General features: G+C 39.3%; 1 gene segment (V, D, J or C); it reads right to left on the bottom strand.

Annotated features, from left to right (window-relative positions):
- Nucleotides 1-25,809, bottom strand: part of LOC102696545 (Ig kappa chain V-III region MOPC 63-like) — a 100,524-nt gene extending 74,715 nt beyond the window's left edge. Inside the window, 3 exon segments of the V gene segment in view lie at nucleotide 24,949; nucleotides 25,463-25,587; nucleotides 25,737-25,809. Of these exon segments, the coding sequence occupies nucleotide 24,949; nucleotides 25,463-25,587; nucleotides 25,737-25,809 (199 nt within the window).
- Between the last annotated feature and the right edge of the window lie 938 nt (nucleotides 25,810-26,747).

Raw genomic sequence — 26,747 nt, 5'->3', positions numbered from 1 at the left:
ACTGACCGAATATACCTTTTGTATTCTGATAACCCTCTCGATAAGATCTGTTAGGTTTATATGCATATTCTATGTATTAATAAATGTATCCTCGTGTATTAGTACCTGTGTGTGTGCGTTGTTTGAGTTATGTCGCATGGTTGGATTCTAAAGCCATCAAAAGAATCAACTTTGTGATTTACTGCTACAATTAATAATTGTCTCAGTAAATGCCCAAACCCTACAGAACTGGTGCCTTCAGAGAGCCACTATGATCTACATTATTTGGCGTCCCTGAACCGGTTTTCCCTACATCACCAATAAGTGGGACACAATTGTGAAGTGGAACGAAATCTATTGGATTTTTGAAACTTTTTTGACTAATAAAAAAATGAAAAGTGGGGCGTGCAAAATTATTCGGCCCCCTTCCGTTAATACTTTGTAGAGCCACCTTTTGCTGCGATTACAGCTGCAAGTCGCTTGGGGTATGTCTCTATCAGTTTTGCACATCGAGAGACTGAAATTCTTGCCCATTCTTCCTTGCAAAACAGCTCGAGCTCAGTGAGGTTGGATGGAGAGCGTTTGTGAACAGCAGTTTTCAGCTCTTTCCACAGATTCTCGATTGGATTCAGGTCTGGACTTTGACTTGGCCATTCAAACACCTGGATACGTTTATTTGTGAACCATTCCTTTGTAGATTTTGCTGTATGTTTGGGATCATTGTCTTGTTGGAAGATAAATCTCCGTCCCAGTTTCAGGTCTTTTGCAGACTCCAACAGGTTTTCATCCAGAATGGTCCTGTATTTGGCTGCATCCATCTTCCCCTCAATTTTAACCATCTTCCCTGTCCCTGCTGAAGAACAGCAGGCCCAAACCATGATGCTGCCACCACCATGTTTGACAGTGGGGATGGTGTGTTGAGGGTGATGAGCTGTGTTGCTTTTACGCCAAACATATCGTTTTGCATTGTGGCCAAAAAGTTCGATTTTGGTTTCATCTGAACAGAGCACCTTCTTCCACATGTTTGGGGTGTCTCCCAGGTGGCTTGTGGCAAACTTTAGACGAGACTTTTTATGGATATCTTTGAGAAATGGCTTTCTTCTTGCCACTCTTCCATAAAGGCCAGATTTTTGCAGTGTAAGACTGATTGTTGTCCTATGGACAGACTCTCCCACCTCAGCTGTAGTTCTCTGCAGTTCATCCAGAGTGATCATGGGCCTCTTGGCTGCATCTCTGATCAGTCTTCTCCTTGTCTGAGCTGAAAGTTTAGAGGGACGGCCAGGTCTTGGTAGATTTGCAGTGGTCTGATACTCCTTCCATTTCAAGATGATCGCTTGCACAGTGCTCCTTGGGATGTTTGAAGCTTGGGAAATCTTTTTGTATCCAAATCCGGCTTTAAACTTCTCCACAACAGTATTAAGGACCTGCCTGGTGTGTTCCTTGGTCTTCATGATGCTCTCTGCGCTTTCAACAGAACCTTGAGACTATCACAGAGCAGGTGCATTTATACAGAGACTTGATTACACACAGGTGGATTCTATTTATCACCATCAGTCATTTAGGACAACATTGGATCATTCAGAGATCCTCGCTGAACTTCTGGAGTGAGTTTGCTGCACTGAAAGTAAAGGGGCCAAATAATTTTGCACGCCCCACTTTTCATTTTTTTATTAGTTAAAAAAGTTTCAAAAATCCAATAGATTTCGTTCCACTTCACAATTGTGTCCCACTTGTTGGTGATTCTTCACATAAAATAAAAAATTTATATCTTTATGTTTGAAGCCTGAAATGTGGCAAAAGGTTGAAAAGTTCAAGGGGGCCGAATACTTTCGCAAGGCACTGTACATCAAAGATAGGTTTTACAGGTGTAGAAACTAGTAAATCAAGCCAATGATTTGGTTTAGAAATTTATTCTGAAAATACACATTCACACCTGAAAAATATGTATTTCAAATTATACATTGAATACAAGCCTTTATTTTTCTTCTCCATCACCACCTGCTAGCCCGGCTCTCCCGCGCCCCCGCCCGCCAACAGCGTGAGCCAACAGACTGCCCGTGCGCCCAAGAGAGAGAGAGAAAAGAGAGGGAGAATAAGAACCAGGGGTGCAGAAGCAGGGAACTACAAGGAAAACGGATACCTCCCCAGACTGTACGCCCGCTTCACTGTGGGACAGCCGCACTGGTCAGCGGCCTTCCTAAACCCCGCCCTGACCACTTTCACTCCTGTCCTGCTCTTCCGCGCGCACCCCAGCCATGCGCTCTTCAGCTTCTGCCCGGGGCGAATGTATATTTTGATATTTAGATGAATGGAAAGGGGCACTTTAATGTTCTGTACGGCTAATATTAAAGCCAATACTTTAATATTCTTTTCTGTTTGTTTAACAATTGTGGGTACTGGCCCTGAACCCGTTGTTAGGTGTTAATGTGTTGTTGTTAAGTGTGAATTTCTACCTGCATTTCTATTGCATTTTGAGTGCAAAATTTATTAAGATACTTAGAAGACAAAGATACTGTATCAATTTATGTTGCATTTGTCTGATTATGATTAAAAAAACACATATAATTAAACACACGTTTGCGATTTAAATCAAAACGCGATTTAAATCAATATAAATGTTTATATTGTAACGCATACTGTTCAGCCTCCATTTCTCTATAAAAATTTAAAAGATCGTGTGTGCAGCCTAAGAGGGGGGGTCTACTGTCAGTGACAGCTGACAATCCTCCATACACCCATGTGAAAAATTAATAATGCCAATGTAAACGTCGTATTTACAATTTGTTGATAATAGAAATGTTAAGTTCTCTAAAGCTTTGTGATAGTTGACCCAGGCAGCAAAAGATCAGCTGCACTGGTAAGATGCGACACCGAAGATATGATTAATAACCTTTTAAATCTGAAGGGAGATCTAAAGGGATCCCCCCCACACACACACACAATAGAAGCAGGAAGCAGAAGCAGGGACCGTTGTCAGAAGGGAAGAAGGTGACTATTCATTTTTATCAAAAATGACTTAAATTCAATCATGTTGTGACATTTAGAAATATAAAGTCAATTAATTGTCCATAATATTGCTATTCTATTTTTTCAAAGAAATGTTTGTTAAAAGAAAAGTCACAGCACCACCTGGATTTGAACACACAACCTGTGTAATCAGGCACATAGACCAGTGGGCTACTAGGGAAGTCACATGAAGAGATATCGTTATTAATTTCTTTAGATACGCAATTCCATATTATATTAGCTGAAAAGCTTAAAACTACCACTTTTTTACACGCTATTTCACATGTTAGTTAAAGGAAGGGAAATCTTAGTGCCTGAGCTTAAAAAGAATAGGAGCATACTGCAACGCGTGTGAAGGCCATAAACGATATTAATTTTGGATCATAAACATACAGTATATGGCTGGTCTCGGTACTTTAAAGAAAACATACATGAAACATGGTTTCATTATGACCAGAATCGGTCTTGAGATATTTTTAACTTGATTTACAGTATATGAGAGGTATGTCTTGACACCGATACTATGTAAATACTGCTCACGTATATGTTTCTAGGTTTATATTATGCATTTCATACGGTCAAATTACTTTTGAGCAACTGATAAGAAGCGCGAAACGATATGCCCAAGGCGTTTTCGTTTCGTTTTGTGTGGGGACTGCTTTAACTATATCACCGTGGATTGATTAGAGATATCAAGTACATACAAGTCATTTTTTAAATGTTGTAGTTCGTCTTGTAAAAACGTTACGAGTACATCATCTGTCAACAATTACACAGTTTCTGTCTCCATATTGCGGATTTTGGTTACGTACTATTATTTTCTAATGTCACGTTGTGAATATATGATTTGGACAAACAGAGCCACAAAGAAGTACATTATGGGTTGTTGTTGTTTTTTTGCAGTTTTATCTAGAACAAGCGATGCTTAAACCTTTGTCTGATTCTTGTGAAACTATCCACACAACAGTTACCTAAGAGTTGACTTCAGTGATGTCACTGATGGGATGTTTCTAAAAATCCATCCACTGTAGAACGACTTCTCCAGTTATCCTGCATATGTATTCGCTAATGAAGCTGTGTGTTCTGAGCCTGGTTCTCTACATTTCTGTATGAACCAGCTTAGAGGGCTAAAGACAGCTTGTGTTTAAATTGAGTGTAAGGTAATTTATGCTTCTAAAGTCATGGTCAGCATTTATTATTGTACTGTGCTGTAAACTTGTTCTGTGCCTAATTACATTATTTTATAGCTTTATCAAATCTGTACATTGTCTGTACATAATGTTTCTGTAGTGCTTTTTCAGCCCTCAGCATGTGACTGCGCTGATGGCGCTGTGGGTTACTTTCCTGATTCCCATGTCACATGGTTTGTGATTGAATCCCATGGAACTATGACTTTATTTTTTAACAAACATTTCTTTGAAAAAATGAAACGTTTCCCTTGGTCAGAGATTAAATAAAACCTTACTCGCACCAAACAAATTTATATTTCTAAATATCACAACATGATCGAATTTAAGTCTTTTTAATAACAATGAATAGTCACCTATGCGTTACAAAATAAACATTTATATTGATTTGAATCGCGTTTTGATTTAAATAGTAAACACGTGTTTAAATATATGTGTTTAAAGGCGATATACTGTATATAAGCGCAGATTCTTATGGAATGTGTTCCGCCGGGGATTCAAAAAAATATTTTTTTAATCGCGTATCTAAGGAAAATTGCAGTATAACTTTGTTCATGCACAAACAGTGGCATGTTACATTATAATTTGGGTGTCTCCTCTTGCCAGAAAGCTCTAAATTGCATTTTGAGTGCGGTTTTTGACTTTTTCTAAATTGCAACCCATAAATAAAGCTGATACAGTTTAGACTTACTGTATTCTAAACTGTATTACAACAGCACATTGCACAATGCAATGTAAATTGCAAAAATGCACTTGGAATCTGTCCAATCCCTACTACGAAAATTATTTAAACTGCGACACTTATCATTCATCTTTAAATAAACTTTATTTTATATAGCGTTTTAAGCGAATAGGTAATTAGATTGCTCATAAACCTAATCGCTTTTTCTACATAAGCACAGCGTGATTGCTCTCTGAAAATGCTTTTCCTTTATATTTAGGCTCAGATTTCAACTATAGATCGTATTATTATAAACTTTCTTGGAAAAATGTCTTTTATGTAAACCATGTTTGCTATTAATTCATTTAGGGCTAAAATACGTTCATTGTCTTCCAATCGAGTCGAGGTGACATTGGAAGCTTGCCACGCCCGGACTGTTACACCAACGCATTAGCATGTTAAAGTGATTTCATTGAGGAGCCTAGCTACTAGTTAACACTATACTTCCTACTTTGAAAATACCTGTGAAACCGGTTTAATTAGTCAAAGCCAGCAGTCCGGCAGAGAGGGGGTTGTACTCGTTAATGTCCGATGACATACAAGTGGAAAGATTACAGATTTTAATCGACTTTTTTCTGAACCAGGGAAAATCTGATCATGTTTCTCTATAACAATAATAAAAAACTTTATTTTACATATCACCTTTAAAAGTGGCATCTCAAAACAATACAGTAGATGTAAACCACAGATTACAAGGTAAATACCCAGACAAACGCAAACGCGTTTTTAATAAAGCTTTCATTCATTCAACAGAGAGAGAGCGTAAAACCTGGGTGTAACAGCCGTTCCTTTTTCTGATCACTCGCTCTCTGAGATACATGGGAATCCAGGATTTTTTTATCAACGCTTTCTTTTCCGTAAACCAGATATTATGGAACCACTTCAGAAGGGTGTCAGCCAGTCAGATTCCAGGAATCGGTACTTTAAAGGAAAAATACACACCAGTATTCCATTTCTCCCTAAACATTTTAAGCATCGAAGTATTTAACTAACATGTGAAATAGCGTTTGAAAAAGTGGTAGTTTTAAGCTTTTCTGCTAATATAATATGGAATCGCGTATCTAAAGAATTTAATAACAATATGATTATATTCGTGTACTGCGACAGGGCTGTGTAGGGATGTTTCGCCTCTCTCTTCATGCGACTGTACCAGGAAGAGGATTTCTTTCTATTCAAAACGTGTATTTTAAAAGTTTAAGAAGTAAAAACCTTACAGCGTACACAGATTTCTAAACTGATCAGGATCGTTATCTTTGTCTTATGCATAATAATGTTAACCGTTCTGTCCAGCAAATTAATAAATAAACTTTATTTTATAGTGTTTTAAATGAATAAGTAATTAGATTGCTCATAAACCTAATCACTTATTCTACATAAACACAGCGTAATTGCTCTCTGAAAATGCTTTTTCTTTTAATTTAGGCTCAGATTTCAACTATAGATCGTATTATTAATAACCATAATAACAACCAACCAACAAAAACAACCATATAAACATAATACCAACCGAAAACATAGATAACAACCACAATACAAAATCAAATATATCAAACCATTATACTCTCGCAAATTCCTCCAATTATCATAATCCCGCCCCTTATGCAAAACCAAACCCTCCTCCCATCCCAGTTTATCCTCTTTATCATAAACAAAATCCACCTCAATTTTCAACATAAAGCATTACACAAAATCAATACCTCAACACTCCATACTCAACAACGATAATTCACAAACAGCCAGAACATGTAACTCCACATTCCCAAACAGACCTCATTTCCATAGCCCCGCCCCTTATGCAAAACCAACACCCCTCCCCTGTTCTCTCTCTCCCCTGGCGTTTGTAATCGTTTTTATTTTCAAATAAATTTTAGCAAAGTCATGTATTTTAAAAATCTTAAGATTTTTATATTTATGTCTTTATTTAGTGGTTTCATTAGTGAAAAAGGCTAAACTTTCTTGGAAAACTGTCTTTTATGTAAACCATGTTTGCTATTAATTCGTTCAGGGCTAAAATATGTTCATTGTCTTCAAATGAAAGAAGGGTTCCTTTCGCCGTGGTCGGGTTGAAATTAGAAGCTTGCCACGCCCGGACTGTTACACCAACGTATTAGCATGTTAAAGCGATTTCATTGAGGAGCCTTGCCTTTCTTAACTAGCACTGTACTTACTGGGTTTTTGAGGGGGGGGAGGTGTCTTTCGCTGTGAAACCAGTTCAGAAAAAAGACGATTAAATTTAATAAACGATTAAGGGTATTTACCTTGTAATCTGTGGTTTACATCTACTGTATTGTTTTGAGATGCCACTTTTAAAGGTGATATGTAAAATAAAGTTTTTTATTATTGTTATAGAGAAACATGATCAGATTTTCCCTGGTTCAGAAAAAAGACGATTAAAATCTTTGCACTTGTACAGTATGTCATCGGAAAATACAAGAAGTTTCTGCTTTGTGTAAGGATGGTATCAAAAAGTAATCTAAGTGGTGAGAAAGCTGTGCTCCTCAAAGCGCTTTACAGGATAAAAACAATAACAACAATAGTGGCTGGGCAAACGATTTTTTTAATAGAAATACAAAATGAGATACTGTATAATGATGTGCATGAACAAAGTTATACTGCTATTTTCCTTAGATACGCGATTAGAAAAAATAAATTTTTTGAATCCCCAGCGGAACACATTCCATAAGAATCAGCGCTTTTATATATCGCCTTTAAACACATATATTTAAACACGCGTTTACGATTTAAATCAAAACGCGATTCAAAACAATATAAATGTTAATTTTGTAACGCATAGGTGACTATTCATTGTTATTTAAAAGACTTAAATCCGATCATGTTGTGATATTTAGAAATATAAATTTGTTTGGTGCGAGTGAGGTTTTATTTAATCTCTGACCAAGGGAAACGTTTCATTTTTTCAAAGAAATGTTTGTTAAAAAGTCGTAGTTCCATGGGATTCAATCACTGACCGTGTGACATTGAGTCAGGAACCTAACCCACAGCGCCACCAGCGCAGTCACATGCAGAGTGCTGAAAAAGCACTACAGAAACATTATCGACAGACAATGTACAGCGTGTACTATTCTTGTGTTGCCGTACATGAATATAATTATATTGTTATTAATTTCGTTAGATACGAGATTCCATATTATATTCCCTTTTAATCAAATTCTAAAAGTATGCTTGTTGACTCCGGTATCTCTTTAGTTAAAGACTTCGATGCTTAAAATTTTTGGGGAGAAATGGAATACTGGTGTGTATTTTTTCTTTAAAGTACCAAGACCAGCCATATACCGTATGTTTATGTTCCAAAATTAATATCGTTTATGGCCTTCACACACGTTACAGTATGCTCCTATTCTTTTTATGCTCAGCTACTAAGATTTCCCTTCTGTGGTAAAATTCAATATCTACAACGGGCACAGCAAAGACGTTTACTGTAAGTCTTTCTATGACAGACCAACGGACCACAAGTGCTCCTGTCGGTCAACCAATCACGTACCGCGGTATCGCGCGTCATCTTGCGTCACAATGCGCGACGCCACCTGCGGTACGTGTCTGTAATGCGCACTTTGAATGGCAGCATCTGTATTAGACATTTTTTGCAAAAAATGCAAAAAAAAATCTCATATTGAAATCTGTCAATAGGTCTTCACCCATAACCTCTGTAAGAAAACCGGCTCAGGGACGCCAAATATCAATGTAGTTGGAGCAGAATAATCACAATTTGTTGATTAAAGTCTAAATATTCCCAGTAATGTTTCTTGTAATCAGAATTCTGACTGTGTCATCTGTTTCTATTATAAATAAACGTGTAATTCCAGATAAAACAAGTGATATCTATTGACATTTTCTTTGATATCTCTTGTGACTTGAGGTTTAATGCAGTTGATTGTATTTCTTTTCAGGATAGAAATGTGATTTTAACAGAATTTTAACATTTACAGAATAGTAAACGTTGGTGTCTATATGAATTATATTATGTTCTCAAAGACGGTTTTCCGAACTCATACATCAGAAAGACCACCGAAACTAAAATTATTCTGCAGTTAGGATCACACATTCTCCCTTCCCTTAATGACAGATTACTGTTCTTTTAAATTTTCTCCATTCATTGGAAGTTTCATTTCACACCTCTCTGTACCCATTCTGACTTCACACCTCTTGATTGGCCTCTCTTTCTGTCCCCTGCTCCCGCCTCTCACTCCTCCTCCCTCCCAACCTTTGTTCTCCCGCTACTTTACCTTTGCCTACTGCCCTGTCTCTCTCACACCTGAAGAAGGCTCCACGGCCGAAACGTTGTGTTCTCTTTCTTCTTTTTTTTTTCAGCATGGAATAAACCTATTACTTGTGAATTATATTAAGGTATTTTACCCTTATTCTTAAAACTGAAGCTTAAAAAAAGGTATTTGTTTTGCATTCCTTGTCTCTGGAGAAAGGGGTCTCTTTTCATGATGTGAGAGCCACCAGGCCTACTTTGTTCATGGCCAAAAGGTTTTATTTCTACGTCAGTGCAACTCTTATCTCTCCTTGAGAGAGAGGTTTGCAGTACTTCTGGCCTTTGAGGAGCCACAAGGCATAATAAATGCCCCATTATTCAAAGATGCAGGCATGCAGACTTAACTATTAGCAAGAAATGAGTACACACACCCTGGTAAAAAATAGTATGGCTTACATGATCATAGAGTACATAGAGACATTGTTGTTGTACTTGAAGACTCAGAGATAAGTGCAGCTTAAACCAGACTCTCCATACTCTGCTGTCTTGAGTGAAATAAGGGCTCAGCTGATGTCTCATCTTCTGCCCCTTATAAAATTGCTCTCTATCTAGTCCTGCTGCCCTGGGAGTGTTGATGCTAAACTGCTCACCTTGCTCTGTCACAACACACAGCACCAAGCCTATGTTTCCAGCACTCACTGGCTACAAGTGCTGTTGAACCAAGAAAGACAATTTGCATAGAAGAGACAGTTTGCATTGGCAGCACATGCTTCAGTGCTCTGGGTGTATTTATAGCCCTGTGAGTTTAACACTTCATGACTGAGAGCTGCCCTTCATGGCAACAGAATCCACAGCAACAATGACTTTTATCACTGTCTTCATCTGGGCACTCTTCATCACTGCTCAGGGTAGGATTGGACTTGGATATTTTAAAGATTTAACAATATTTTTATTTCATATAGAAAAATAGGGAGTTAAGTTAATTTAGTTGAAGACAACAATATTACAAAATAAAAAAATCGGAATATTTTATTAATATGTTGTTTCTTGTATGTCTATCACATTGTGTTTTATTGATTTACAGAATGCAATGGACAGATTTCTGTGACTCAGCCTCCAGTAATATCTAGTGCTCCAGGACAGAGAGTTACTGTGAGCTGTAAGACCAGTCCTGCAGTGTACAGCAATAATTACCTAAGCTGGTACCAACAGAAAGCTGGAGAAGCTCCTAAACACCTGATCTATTATGCAACTACCCGTCATACTGGGATCCCAGAGCGATTCAGTGGCAGTGGATCAGGGACTGACTTCACTCTGACCATCACAGGAGTCCAGGCTGAAGATGTAGCAGATTATTACTGTCAGAGTGCTCACTACCCCAACAGTAAATGGGTGTTCACACAGTGTTACACTCTCGTACAAAAACCTCCCTCAGTATGACTGTACAGCGACTGCACTGCTGCAGCTGGGACCTACTGCAGGTGCTGAGGATGAAGGCAAAGACACAAACACTGATATTAGTTCAATTAATATTATGAAGCTGAGAAGAGCGCCATACTTATGAGTCAATCTCGAAGTAGTTTGTGTTGTTTTTATTATTATTAACTCAAAAATATTTTATTTCTTAGGCTAAAGCATTGTGCCTCACATTGCTGAGGACCTGGGTCCATATCCTGGGGTGCTATCTATGTGGAGTTTGCACCTTCTCCAGTATTTGCATGGCTTTCTTATGGGTGCTCATGTTTCCTCCCACATGATGCTAGAATAACTATCTGCTGGTAAAATGGTAAAACTGGTCCTGGTAAGAGTGTGTGAGTGTGTTTGCCCTGCGATGGACTGGTGTCCTGTCCAGGGTGTATCCTACCTTGAGCCCCTTGCGACCCCGTGCTGAAAAAAACAGCGAGAAAATACACAGATGGATGGATAAAACATTTAGTTGGATTGATGGACTGACAGACTTTTTAGTCTAGGTAAACATTTCTGACAAGCAGGAAAACAAAACATTTTAAATGTCAGAAATGTCAGATGTGATCATTATCTCTCTCTTCACTTTCACACGTAAAATGATTCAAAAGAGAAGTTGTTTTATTCACATGATTTTCTAAAATAATCTAATATAATAACAAAATAAATAAAATTAAAATTAAATTAAAAGTGCACCTGCAGTAGGTCCCAGCTTCAGCACTACAGTCTGGTCAGAGTGAAGTCAGTCCCAGATCCACTGCCACTGAAACGCTCTGAGATCCTAGTCTGATTGGTAATTGTTCCATAGATTAGGAGTTTAGGAGCTTCTCCAGCTCTCTGTTGATACAAGGCTAAAATGTGCTTAGAGTCATATATGTACACTGCAGCACTGGTCTTACAGTTCACAATGACTGTTTGTCCAGGGAGAACAGATTTCACTCCTGGAGTCTGAATCACAGTAACCTGTCCACTGGATTCTGGAAACATGACAAAACACAGTAAATGCAGGTATTTGATCATTAGAATCTTTGAATTACCTTTAGTAATTTCACACCTTTCTGTACACCTGGTTCACCTAATTTGCAAGGATAGTTTACAGCATAGTTTTAAAAAGTAAGTATTAAATCATACCCTGAGCAGAGACAATGTAGATAGTGATGAAGGTCATTGTTGCTGTGGTTTCTGTTTCCAAAAAAGGCAGCTTTCAATCATGAAGTGTTAAACTAATAGGGCAATTAACACTCCCAGCGCACTGAAACGTGCTGCCAATGCAAAGTGTCTCTTCTTTGCAAATTGTCTTCCTGTGTTAAGCAGCACTTGTTGCCAGTCAGTGCAGGAAACACAAGCTTGGTGCCGTGTGCTGTGACGGAGTAAGATGAGCAGTTTTGCATTTACACTCCAAGGACAGCAGGACAAGACAAAGAACAACTTTATAAGTAGCAGAGGATGAGACACAATCAGCTGAGCCCTTATCCCACTCAACACAGCTGAAATGGAATAGAATGTGGAGAGTCTGGTTAAAGCAGCACTTGTCTCTATACAGATGCAGCCATTCAAAATGGGTGAGGTATTTCGCGGCATACCGCAAACGCCCACCGGGGTATCACGCGGTATCACGTGTGTCACATGACTAACTATCCGGCGTCGCCTTGTAAAACCGCCAGGGGGAGCTTAACCTCTCATGTACAGCATTCGAGCCTTTAATTTTGAACTGTGTATTACAGCATGTTAATCATCAGTCATTCAAATGTTGGTATATTTTATGAAAGCAAGATTGCTCAGTTGGACAAAAGTATACAACCTACCTTTATCAGAAATATTTATGCATCAAAGCCTTTACTGAAGATATTACTAATAGTATTAATAATGGATGACTTTGGACAAGCTGTATACTCAAAGTATAATTTCTTTAGCACATTTGTACAAGCACTTGGAATCTGTCCAAGCCATACTTTGTCAGGCATTTTGTTTTACTTCAACGGGCATAAAAACTTCCTTGCTTTTAACAGGGCGTTTCATAATTTCTAACTACGAAAATGATTTAAAATGCGACACCTATCATGAAAAGAAAAAAATACACACCAGTATTCCATTTCTCCCTAAACATTGTAAGCTTCGAAGTCTTTAACTAACGTGATACCGGAGTCAACAAGCATACTTTTAGAATTTGATTAAAAGGGAATATAATATGGAATCGCGTATCTCAAGAATTTAATAACGGTATGATTATATCCGTGTACTGCGGCAGGGCTGTGTAGGGCTGTTTTGCCTGCCTGCTTATGCGAGCTGTCTTGTAGCCTACTGGTATAGGTGCGTGACTACCACCTGGCAGGTTGTGTGTTTGAATCCAGCTGGTGCTGGCCCTTTCAGTTTTATTTATTTATTTTTTAATCGCGTAACATAAACATATTACCGTATGCAAACTGTACTGTATACAATATGTATATGTATATTTAATGTCTTAACTGTGCCCGTTTAAGTATTGAATATTCATATCTAATTTTACCACTGAAGGGAAATCTTAACATAAACATACAGTATATGGCTGGTCTCGGTACTTTAAAGAAAAAAATACACACCAGTATTCCATTTCTCCCTAAACATTGTAAGCTTCGAATGAAACCACTAAATAAAGACATAAATATAGAAATCTTAAGATTTGTTTTATTTAATGTTGGTAGCAGGATGAACTGTCAGAGTGTATATTTTGTCGCAAAGTTGCTACAAGATGTTAACAGTGAAAAAGGTATTTAGAAATGAGTTATTTCAAGATGAAAAAGAAAACATACACGAAACATGGTTTCATTACGACCAGAATCGGTCTTGAGATATTTTTAACTTGATTTACAGTATTTGAGAGGTATGTCTTAACACCGATACTACAGTGCTTAAGTACTGCTCACGTATATGTTTCTAGGTTTATATTATGCATTTCATACGGTCAAATTACTTTTGAGCAACTAATAAGAAGCGCGAAACAGTATGCGTTTTAGTTTTGTTTTGTGCTGGAACCCGTGGATTGATTAGAGATATCAAGTACATACAAGTCATTTTTTAAATGTTGTAGTTCGTCTTGAAAAAATGTTACGAGTACATCATCTATCAACAATTACACAGGTTCTGTTTCCATATTGCGGATTTTGGTTAGGTACAGTATTATCAAATCCAGTGGCGCTGTGTGTTACTTTACTGAGTCCCAATCTGTGATTGAAACCTGTAAAACCAGTTTAATTCGTCACAGACAGCACTCTTCAGGTGTGAGGGTCTTCTGCCCAGAATGAAACGCTAAAATGTTTGTGTATATTCTAATGGTAGTGGGGGCAGGGTGTGTGGGAGCAGGTTTGTTCTTCACACCTGAAACATTTTCTCTGAAAGGATTTTCTTCGCAGTTTAACCGATCTTGTTACAGCATGTTACAGTTTACTATTATTAACCATATTAATTTTAAGTGCTTAATGTAAAATCTTGTAAAAATATATTTTCATTGTTCAAATATACATTAATATACATTAAGTCTGACTATCATATAATAAGTTAAATACAAAACTAAAGAAAAAATAGGGTTAAATATAATTCAAAATATTTTGCTAACAATGTTAACTGTTTATGAATAATAAAATGTATTAACTAAGGAGTAGGATGGCACAGTTGTTAGTATGTTTTTTGTTTTGTTTCTTTTTCATAAATACAACAGTAGTACCTGATGTCTCAGTGGCTTTCAAAATTAAATTATGCATGCAAACCTGTGAACTAGAAAGATAACTAAGATTTTAATACTAATTAAATTACCGCGGGCACTTTCCACCCCCTCTACATTCTCAGAGTAGAAGAGACTAACCTTCTAATGAAAGACGGTCCACCCCCCACGGACAGGAAAAGTGCCCACAGGCACTTAAACTTAATATGGTGAGTAACAGTAAACAGTAACATGGTAAGAAGGAGCACGTACAAACGTTTTCGAAATAACCACATGTAAGACTCTGATGCTTAAAATGTTTAGGGGGAAAGTGGAATACTGGTGTGTATTTTTTGTTTAAACTACCAATACCAGCCATATACAGTCTGTAACGTAGGGATTTCTATGTCTTTATTTAGTATTTACATTAGTGACAAAGGCTAAACTTTTAGCTTCAGTAATGTGTACATATCTCCCCTTTTTATAAAACGACTTGGTTGAAAACTGTTCCAGAGCCACTGTTGTTTCATCAGTGAAAAGTACATCATGAAATGCCTCTCCCTGTTCAATCCACTGGAAAAAAGAAAAGGAGCATAAAGCTTCTGATGGTCATAAACGATATTAATTTAGGAGCAGCATCAGAGGTATGTTTTTAACTGCACTGCATTGGAGAGAATACCATAGTGTGTTTTTTTTTTTACTCCCTGGCGGAAACTGGCTTCCAGAAGAATCAGTATGGCTCAGAGATTAAATAAAACTTCACAGACATTAACGAAGAGCATAACGCGTGTACTGTATGCACTGCAAGTACAACCCAACTCTCTGCAGGAGTGCTGGAAGTGACGAATTGAACCGGTTTCACGGGTATTTTCAAAGTAGGAGGCGAAATTTCCAGCGAAAGACACCCCCCCCCCAAAAAAAAAAAACCCCAGTAAATACAGTACTTACTAGTTAAAGGCTAGGCTCCCGACTACGGCAAAAGGAACCCTTCTTTCATTAGAAGACTGAACATATTTTAGCCCTGAATGAATTAATAGCAAACATGGTTTACATAAAAGACATTTTTCCAAGAAAGTTTAGCCTTTGTCACTAATGAAACCACTAAATAAAGACATAAATATAAAAATCTTAAGATTTTTAAAATACATGACTTTGCTAAAATTTATTTGAAAATAAAAACAATTACAACCGCCAGGGGAGAGAGAGAACAGGGGAGGGATGTTGGTTTTGCATAAGGGGCGGGGTTATGGAAATTAGGTATGTTAGGAAATGTGTAGTTACATGTTCTGGCTGTTTGTGAATTATCGTTGTTGAGTATGGAGTGTTGAGGTATTGATTTTGTGTAATGCTTTATGTTGAAAATTGAGGTGGATTTTGTTTATGATAAACAGGATAAACTGGGATGGGAGGAAGGTTTGGTTTTGCATAAGGGGCGGGATTATGATAACTGGAGGACTTTGCGAGTGTAAAATGGTTTGATTATTTGTATTGTGGTTGTTATCTATGTTTTTGGTTGGTATTATGTTTATATGGTTGTTTTTGTTGGTTGGTTGTTATTATGGTTATTAATAATACGATCTATAGTTGAAATCTGAGCCTAAATAAAAAGAAAAAGCAAGTGATTAGGTTTATGAGCAATCTAATTACTTATTCGTTTAAAAAGCTATATAAAATAAAGTTTATTATTAATTTGCTGGACAGAGCGGTGAACATTATTATGCATAAGACAAAGATAACGATCCTGATCAGTTTAGAAATCTGTGTACGCTGTAAGGTTTTTACTTCTTAAACTTTTAAAATACACGTTTTGAATAGAAAGAAATCCTCTTCCTGGTATAGCAAACCAGCACGTCTTTTTTCTCCAATTAGAGGGGTGTCAGATGGTGTCAGCCAATCACCATTCTGCGTTGGGTAGCAACGGGTGACTGTTCTCAGGCGGAAGATGTAAACAGCTTAATGTTCGTGTTAAATAATTTTTTTTAAAATTAAAATTCATTCTATACAGCAATCGCATATTTGGGTACCGTTTTATAAAACTTTCATGCTTAAAATGTTTAGGGAGAAATGGAAGACTGGTGTGTATTTTTTCTTTGAACTACCAATACCAGCCATACACAGTACAGTTTACATACATACAGTAATGTTTATGTTCCTAAATTAATATCGTTTATGACCTTCAGATGCGTTATGCTCCTCTTCTTTTTATGCTCAGCTACTAAAATTTCCCTTTAGTGGTAAAATCCATATAAATATTCAAAACTAAGCGGATTAAAATGTGCACAGTAAAGACATTAAATGATTAAATCTTTGCACTACCAACCAATGCACCACGAGTGCCCCTGTCGGTCATTTTGGCCAGCCAATCACTTGCCCTGCGGTACCCTCCGGTGCCCCGTGGTGGCTTGTGGGTAGGTTACCGTACCGCGGGTTTTTACCGCGCATTTTGAATGGCTGCATCTGTATGTTCAGACACTTTACTGGTTGAGTAATGCAACCCCTAGTGGTTTAACAACTGTAACTATAGTATCTCCACAGTTTTCTACTGCAATCTAGGGGCTATATGACACAAACCATCATTCCTCTTACAGTTAACTAAATATTGGAGCTAATTGATTAGTTTTGAAAGTAGTGGGCACCATCATTAGGATTGTAAGCTCTAAGATCATACACATGCTGATCTCTGGGTTTACATTATGTACACTTAGACACAGTCTGAAATACAGTATGCCAGCTATATCACCCTGTAACTCCTGGGAGAGCAGAAGTTTGCTGCAGGAAGAGCTGTTAATTGGACCAGCAGGGGAAGCTAACTCTGTGGTCTGTGTATAGTGACGGGGACAATGTACTGTAAAAAGATTAAATCTGTTGGATGAGACCTAACCAAGGTGCTGACTCTATATAGTCATTAAAAATCCCATAATTCAAGTGAGTTCCTTGAAAAGAGTAGGGATGTTACCCCTGGTGTCCTGGACAGATTTTCCCCTGGCCTTTACCGATCATGGCCTCCTCTTGGGGCACTGAGGACCTGGCTGTTGAATCATCCAGGTGGGCTTCACTCTGGTGTTGGTGGAGGGGAGTTCCTATTCCATGTGAAGCTTTGAGTGTCCAGAGCACAGCCATATAAATTAAATAATAAAAATAATAAATGGAGGTGGACCTTGTCAGGCTGCTCCAATCCCCCTAGGGAAATCACCAGCACGCTATTGTGTCGTGATATAGAGGTGGGGGCAGAAGAGACCAAGACTGTACTCCTCATGGAATTGACAGTCCTGTGGGAGGAAGGAATATGAGAGGAAGAGGCTGAGATTATCAGAATGTAGAGAAGGTGGATGGAGACTCTTCATCTACCCTGTGGAACTGGGATACAGAGGCTTTACAAGTGCAGGTACATTGTTGTTATGCCTCCTCAGGGATGTGGGAGTGGAGGGCATCACACTGAAGATGGCAGTCAAGGATCTAATGGAAGACGAAAGAAAACGAATGGTTCTGGCTGTGGCTGAGGAGAAGAGCTGGAGGCCCAGAAACCCTAACAAGAGAGACACCAGTAGGAGATGCAGCAGGAAAAAGCCATACAGGTTAATATCCATCTAAATAGATTACTTTATCATCATTATTATTATATTTAAACAAAAGTTGAAAAATTGAACATTTTAATGGGTAAAAGACATTGTTTGCAAGAACAAAAATCAAATCTCATACTGAAATCGATCAATGGGTCTTTAGGTTGAGTATTAAAATTAAGATTTAAAAATTCACTGGACTGATGGGAAGAGATCATTTGTATTTCAACACAATGGGATGTCATTGGAAGGGGGTGAAAATTTTTGCAAGTCGGTGTATATTATTCAAGTGAATAGATGATGCGGTTTCTGTATAGAGACATAGATCCAACAGTAAACACATCTCTATTCATTCTCATTTTTATTGTGAATATCTGTCAATCTAGGCCACCAGGGTTATCACTTCTGTTCATTCAAAAACCATGATGGGATCTTTAATGACCAGGTAGTCAGGTCTTCAGTGTGACATCTCATCAAGTGGATAGTATCTCCTACAGCACAGTGTCTTCTGTCACTTTTTTTCTGACTCAGAGACGTTCATTCATAATCCTACAGAAGGCAGCTTCACACCACTGGCTCCTCAGCCAAGACCAGATACTGCATTTCTGAATCTGCGGATCTCCTGGAAATATGGTCCAAGAATTCTGTTCCACCTGTTGGTTCACCAACACCTCTCACAGCAGCAAACTGGTTTGGATTGGAGATCTCTGATCTCAATGCTGACACTGTCTAAACTTGCTGAATTTCTGAAAACTGATGAGATCAAGCTACAAGGTGGAAATGCTGTTGTTGGACTTCCACTGGAGTCTTCCAAGAGAAAAGAGAAAAACTACCCTGATTCACATCAGCAAGGGAGAGGGCCATTGGCATGCTGCAGGCAGGCATGTCATGTGCCAGCATTGCCAGACACTATTTATAAGCTGCTCCTCTGTGTCCCGACTGCAGAGGATGTTTCAGCAGACCGGCAGGACAGATGACCATCCAAAATCCTGTCACCCTCAAGTGACCACACCAGAGCAGGACCGGCACATCAGACTGGCCCATCTGAGGGATGGTTTCAGATCTGCCACCTGTACTGCTGCTGAAACTGCCGGCAGACACAATGCCTGTATCAGTGACAGGACAGTGAGGCTCCATTCTGCCGATGAGGCTCCATTTTCCGGCCTTAGAGGTGACCTGTCAGAGGCCCTCTGCTCACACCTCCTAGATGTCACACCCAACTGGCTTTGGCTAGATAGAGGCTTTGATGGACATGTCAGGAGTGGCATCATGTCCTCTTCACGAATGAGTCACTCCACAGCCTGTTCCACAAAGATGGGATTTAATAACATGACCTATGCCATTAATATTCCACATAATAAACTTATGTGAACTTGTCATTGACAATCATAGAAAAGTCTAAAACACTGATCCTTTACGCTATACATTACAAAAACTTCAATGATGCTGAAAACCTGAGCGAAAAATAAATCTGAAAAAAGAAACAAGAAAAAATTACCCCCCACCCTGAGCCCCGTCCCCATATGACTAGGAACAAACAATCTGAACAGGTCACTAAGCCCGATCAATAAGCAAATCAATAGAGATGTAAACAGTGAACACATTGGAATATCTGCAGCAAAAGCAGAATTTGGTCCCACCTAACATGAAAAAACAAAAGTGTAAAACAAAACCTGGCCCTAAATAACACACTAAATATTAAAATACTTGCGTAATGCCAAATTACACCATAACAATGTATATATATAATACTGTAAAATTAGGATGACTACATCTGGAAATTACAATTTTTTAAAGAAATTGGAAAAGATTAAAAGAGCTAATTATGGTTAAAATTATCTTTTCAAGTCTATACTACTACAATTTTCTCTGATTGAATGACAGTAAACATAAAGAGGCCTAAAGTCCAACTTCTCTTCTCCGTTTACCTCATTCCACCGATTTCAAAAAGTAATATGAAGTATTGGTCTGTGATATTGTCCAAACATTCCTACACAGAAGCTGGCGAGAAAAATACATGTCACTTAACATTATGAATACAGCGCAGTCTGGCCGGGTAAGCAAATCCTCTAAACATATTCCTGTGGGCAAGGGATTTCCTCACTGCATCAAACTTCCGTCGTTTCTTCATGACCTCAGTCGGGAACAGGGCCTGGTGATCTCTGGGCACGTTCAATGTCTTTAATTTTGTCCGAGGGAAAATGTAGCCATTTCGGTAGCATTTGACTGGAGGAATTTTATGAGCGTTGTAGAACCCTCTGACCTCTCCGGCAGGCCCACGATTTTCATGTTTTTCACCAACCCCTGTTTTCCAGATCATCAATTTTATTTTGCATCTTCTCAATTTGCCGTTTCAAATTATTCAGCTGGTTTTCTTGCGTTTTTCCGGCATCTTCTATAGTGGAAATCCAATTTTTAGCTTCCACCATCTGTGCCTCAGTAGAGCTAACTCGCTCTGTTAAATTAGTTTGGGACCCATACAGTGAGCTGATTGAAACAGCAATTGAGCCGAGTCAACCGTCGGCCGTCTACACGTGAGCCAACGGCCCTAATTTCAGTAAGCACTGGGTACGTTCGGATGGCAGGTGGCTGCGGGCTTTCCCCAGAGTAGGAAGTTTTGTCCTCCTTTTCTTTTTTCTATGAGGTACTCTTTTGAAAAATGTATCGGTGGTGCAATTAGTAACAGAAAAAAATTTAATGGAGAAGATTTGATAAAATAAGGAAAAGGTGAAGCGGATCACAAACTCAAGCAGCCATCTTACTTCGGGTCACGTGACACCCCAGTTTACCTTTTTCTAAGGGAATGGTATGTGATGTAGCAACTCAACTAGTGCGTCATCCATTCTTGGCAATGAGAGGGTGTTGTACCTCATTTTGCCTCTGGACGGATGACACGGTTTTCCACCCTTGGGTCCTCAATCAATGTATTTGGAACAGAATAATCTATTCATTAAATTCTAAATTCTTACAGTAATGCTTCTTCTAATCAGAATTCTTACTGTTTCATTGTTTCTATTATAAATAAACATATTGTATAATTCAACATCAAACAAGTGATATCTATCATATTCATTGATATCCCTTCTCTCTTGAGGTTAAATGCAGTTGGTTGTGTTTCTTTTCAATATAAAAATGTGATATTTATAGAATTTTTACGTTTACAGAATGGTAAACGTTGGTGTCTGTGTGGATTTTTTTAAGGTATGTTCACCCAGTTTCTTCAAACTGAAGCTTAAGGTTCACAGTTCTTCTGGCCTTTGTGGAGCTACAAGGAATAACAAATGCCCCATTATTCAAAGATGCAGGCTTGCAGACTTACTTATTCGCAAGAAATGAGCACATACACCCTGATGATAGATAGTATGATCATGGAGTAAGTTAAGACATTTATGTTGTTGTATATGAAGACACAGAGATAAGTGCTGGTTTTACAAGACTCTCCACACTCTGCTGTCTTGAGTGGAATAAGGGCTCAGCTAATGTCTCATCTTCTGCCCCTTATAAAACTGCTCTCTATCTAGTCCTGCTGTCCTGGTAGTGTTGATGCTAAACTGCTCATCTTGCTTTGTCACAACACACAGCACCAAGCCTGTGTTTCCAGCACTGACTGACTACAAGTGCTGCTGAACTCAGGAAGACAATTTGCATAGAAGAGACACTTTGCATTGGCAGCACATGCTTCAGTGCTCTGGGAGTGTTTATAGCCCTGTGAGTTTAACACTTCATGATTGAGAGCTGCCCTTCATGGCAACAGAATCCACAATAAACATTATTTTTATCACCGTCTTCATCTGGGCATTCTTCATCACTGCTCAGGGTAGGATTGGGCTTGGATATTTTAAAAATGTTACAATATTTTTTATTTCATGTGGAAAAATATGGAGTTAAGTTAATTTAGATGAAGACAAAAAAATTACAAAATTATGGATATCTTATGGATATATTGTTTTTTGTATGTCTATCATATTGTGTTTTATTGATTTACAGAATGCAATGGACAGATTTCTGTGACTCAGCCTCCAGTAATATCTAGTGCTCCAGGACAGACAGTTACTGTGAGCTGTAAGACCAGTCCTGCAGTTTATAACAATAATCTCCTAGCCTGGTACCAACAGAAAGCTGGAGAAGCTCCTAAACTTCTGATCTATGGAGCAACTAACCGTCAGACTGGGATCCAAGAGCGTTTCAGTGGCAGTGGATCTGGGACTGACTTCACTCTGACCATCACAGGAGTCCAGGCTGAAGATGTAGCAGATTATTACTGTCAGAGTTTCCACTACCCCAGCAGTAACCATGTGTTCACACAGTGTTTCACACCCATACAAAAACCTCCCTCAGGAGGACTGCACAGTGACTGCACTGCTGCAGCTGGGACCTCCTGCAGCTGCTAAGGGTGAAGGCAAAGACACAGGACACAGCCTGTGGAATAGATCAACCGTACACAAACACTGATATTAGTTCAATAAATATGCAAAAATACATTCAGCATGTCACTGTACTGAGAAAGGGAGGCAATATTTTGGACCACTGCTACACAACAGTAAAAGGAGCATACAAAGCACTTCCCAAACCGAGTTTCTACAAGCTGGACCACATCAATCTCCTGTTGCTTCCGGGCTACAACCCTCGCCCATTGTGAACAGGTCAGTGCACTGTTGGTCTGACGAGGGGAAAGCAGGTTAATAGACTGCTTTGATTGTACAGACTGGGACGCATTCAGAGCTCCCGACACAGATTTAAATAAGTATTCGGACACGGTCACCGGCTATATAAAATATTGCACCGACATTTGTTTATCAGAAAATAAAATTAGGACAATTCCCAATCAGGAACTGTGGTTCAACAACGACATTCACAATAAAATAAAAGATATATCCATCGCGTTTAAATCTGGGGACAAAGATCTGTACAGGGAATCACGGTATATATTACAGAAAGCCATGAAACGTGCTAAACGGAGCTACAGAGTGTGGCTTGAAATGCAATGCAATGACACCCAGCGGTTGTGTCAGGGATTACAGCCAATCACAGGCTACAAGGGCTGCAGCAAGGAGATTGACACGAACAACACATGATGATCTGAACCATTTCTATGCCCACTTTGATGCTCTGAACACGGACACTGCTGAAAAGACCCCAAGTGTACAGGGCGAGTTTGTTCTGAAACTCTCAGAGCAGGACATGCAGAAGGCTCTGAGTAGTGTGAAAATCCGTAAGACTGCAGGGCCTGATGGGATACCACCCCGTGTCCTTAGGACATGTGCAGCCCAGCTGACCACAGTGTTTACGAACATGTTTAACTCCTCCCTGTTGCAGTCCATTGTCCCCACCTGCTTAAAATAAAACCACTATTATTCCACTCCCCAAAAAGGCAAAAACGTACATGCCTGCACAATTACAGCTGAGTAGCATTAACGTCTGTGGTGATGAAATGCCTGGAGAAGCTGGTGTTGTCACACATCAACTCCTCCATCACAGAGTCCCTGGACCCCTTGCAGTTTGCCTACCAGAACAAGAGACCAGTGGATGATGCTGTCTCCCTAGCTCTACATACTGTCTTGGACCACCTGGACACTAAGAACTCTTATGTGAGAATGCTGTTTGTGGACTACAAATCAGCATTCAATTCTATTATACCCAGCCAACTGGTGACAAAGCTCAGGGGACTAGGACTGTGCAATGCTGTCAGCAACTGGCTGCTGGACTTCCTAATCGAGATACCACAGGTGGTGCGGATAGGTATTAAAACATCAACACCACTCACCCTGAGCACTGGCACCCCACAAAGCTGCTGTCTGAGTCCAAGGTTTGACTCCCTGTTCACTCACGACTGCACAGGAAGAGACAGCAGCAACAGCATCATTAAATTTGTGGATGACACCACAATAATAGGTCTGATTAGCGATGATGACAAGTCCACTTACAGGGATGAAGTCCTACTGCTGCTGAGGTGGTGTCATAACAATAACCTGGACTTGAACGTGAATAAAACAAAAGAGCTAATAGGGGATTTTCGGAGACACAGGCCACATACTCACAGGCCACTCAGTATTGATGGAACGGAAGTGGAAACAGTCAACAGCTTCATTTCTAATGCTCTAACCTGGACTGTGAGCACAGACTTTATCTTGAAGAAGGCTCAGCAGCACCTCTATTTCCTGAGGTGCCTCAGACGATGGGGGATGCCAGTATCTGTGTTGGTGAACTTCTACTGCTGCACCCTCGAGAGCATCCTCACCAACGGTCATTGTGTGGTATGGCAACACCTCTTCTCGAGAGAGAAAGGCACTGCAGAGAGCGGTGAATGTGGCCCCGAAGATCATCGGCTGTGGTCTCACAGAGATTAAACAACTCTATGAGGACCTCTGCCGTGGTAGAATTCTGGCCATCACAGAGGACAGTCACCACCCCGGGCATGAGCTCTTCACCCCACTGCCCTCAGGCAAGAGATACAAAAGCATACGGACACTTACCATTAGATTCCTCAATAGCTTCTACCCACAAGCAGTGCGATTGGTGAACACATTTGGCCTTGCTCCTTGGTCCTCACCTACACCATCTACCTCTTTATAATGTCTTATTTATTGCACATCTGCAGTCATTGTTTACATGTCTGCAGTGTTTACATTCAAACTGTTTCATTGTTTACTTGTACATTGTCTACTGTCTTTATATTTTCCTGATGCACTGTCTGCAGTTTTTTACACTTTTTTTACAATGAGACTTTCTGTCTGTACGACTTCCATTGTACCAGTACATGTACCATTTACATATATAAATAAAGTTCAAGTTCAAGTTCATTATGATGCTGAGAAGAGCTCCATACTCATGAGTCAATCTAAAAATAGTTTGTGCTGTTATTATCATTAACCTGCAAGCAGATATAATTATTTATTAGGTTAAAGCAGTGTGCCTCACAGTGCTAGGGCCTTGGGTTCAATTCCTGGGGTGCTATATATGTGGAGTTTACACATTCACCAAGTATTTGCATGGCTTACTTATGGGTGCTCCAGTTTCCTCCCACATGATGCTAGAATAATCATCTGTTGGTAAAACTGGCCCTGGTGGGAGGGTGTGTGCCCTGCTTTAGACTAATGTCTTGGCCAGGGTGTATCCTGCCTTGAGCCCCTTGTGACCCTGAGCTGAATACAAACAGCAAGAAAATGCACAGATGGGTGAATAAAACATTTAGTTGGATTGATGGACTGACAGACTTTTTAGTCTAGGTAAAAATTTCTCACAAGCAGGAATACAAAACATTTTAAATTTCAGAGATGTCAAATGTGATCAGGATCTCTTCATGATTGCACCTAAAATGATTCAAAAGAGAAGTGTTTTTATTCATATGATTGTCTAAAATGATCTAATATAATAAGAAATTAAATTTCTAAGTACAAGTGCAGCTTCAGCACTACAGTCGATGTGTAGTCCTGCTGAGGGAGGTTTTTGTATGGGTACAACACGTAGTGTTGAGGCAGTGAGTGCTCTGACAGTAATAATCTGCTGCATCTTCAGCTTGGACTCCTGTGATGGTCAGAGTGAAGTCAGTCCCAGATCCACTGCCACTTAAACGCTCTGAGATCCCAGTCTGACGGGTAGTTGCATTATAGATCAGGAGTGAGCTTCTCCAGATTTTTGTTGATACCAGACTAGTCTGTGCTTAGAGTCATATATGTACACTGCAGGACTGGTCTTACAGCTCACAGCGACTGTCTGCCCAAGGAGAACAGATTTCACTGCTGGAGTCTGAGTCACAGTAACCTGTCCACTGGATTCTGAAAACAGGACAAAACACAGTAAAAGCAGATAATTGATCATTAGAATGTTTGAAGACTTTTAGTAATTTCACACCCTTCTGTTCACCTGGTTCATCTAATTTGAATCTAAGATTCTTAATTGATAAAAAATAGGTATTAAATCATACCCTCAACAGTGATGAGGAGTGATGAGACGAAGATGGTGATGAAAGTCATTGTTGCTGTGGGTTCTGTTGCCATGAAGGGAGGCTCTCAGTCATGCAGTGTTAAACTCACAGGGCTATAAACACTCCCAGAGCACTGAAGTATGTGTTGCCAATGCAAAGTGTCTTTTCTATGCAAATTGTCTTCCTGGGTTCAACACCACTTGTAGCCAGTCAGTGCTGGAAACACAGGCTTGGTGCTGTGTGTTGTGACAGAGCAAGATGAGCAGTTTAGCATGAACTCTCCCAGAACAGCAGGACTAGACAGTTTTATAAGAGAGCAGAGGATGGGACACAATCAGCAGAGCCCTCAACACAGCATGAATGGAGAAGAGTGTGGAGAGTCTGGTTAAAGCAGCACTGTATGTTCAGACACATTACTGGTTGAGATGATACCATGTTTCACAGAGACTGAAGCATGCAAATACAGTTATATTTCATAATCCACAATCAGCTAACTCTTAAAAGCACATTTAAATACAGACTTATTTTTTTCTTGTTTGTAAATCCTTTGTTACATCTAAAACATGTGTTGTGTAATTTTGGGAACTCAACCAGCAAACTCAGCTCCTCAATGTGAGCTCCCTATTCTTGCTTAATTACAGCAGCTCTACAGCTTACAGATGCAGCCAATCAAAGTGTGCGTTACAGACACGTACCGCAGGTGGCGTCGCGCATTGTGACGCAAGATGACGGACGGCACCGCAGTACGTGATTGGTTGACTGACAGGGGCACTCGTGGTCTGTTGGTCTGTCATAGAAAGACTTACAGTAAACGTCTTTGCTGTGCCTGTTGTAGATATTGAATTTTACCACTGAAGGGAATTCTTCGTAGCTGAGCATAAAAAGAATAGGAGCATACTGTAACGTGTGTGAAGGCCATAAACGATATTAATTTTGGAACATAAGCATACAGTATATGGCTGGTCTTGGTACTTGGTAAAAATACACACCAGTATTCCATTTCTCCCTAAA

The sequence above is a fragment of the Lepisosteus oculatus genome, chromosome 18, assembly GCF_040954835.1.
Source record: "Lepisosteus oculatus isolate fLepOcu1 chromosome 18, fLepOcu1.hap2, whole genome shotgun sequence".
Classification (NCBI taxonomy): Eukaryota; Metazoa; Chordata; class Actinopteri; order Semionotiformes; family Lepisosteidae; genus Lepisosteus; species Lepisosteus oculatus.
Note: the sequence above shows the minus strand (reverse complement) of the source record. Positions and strands in the feature narration are given on the sequence as shown.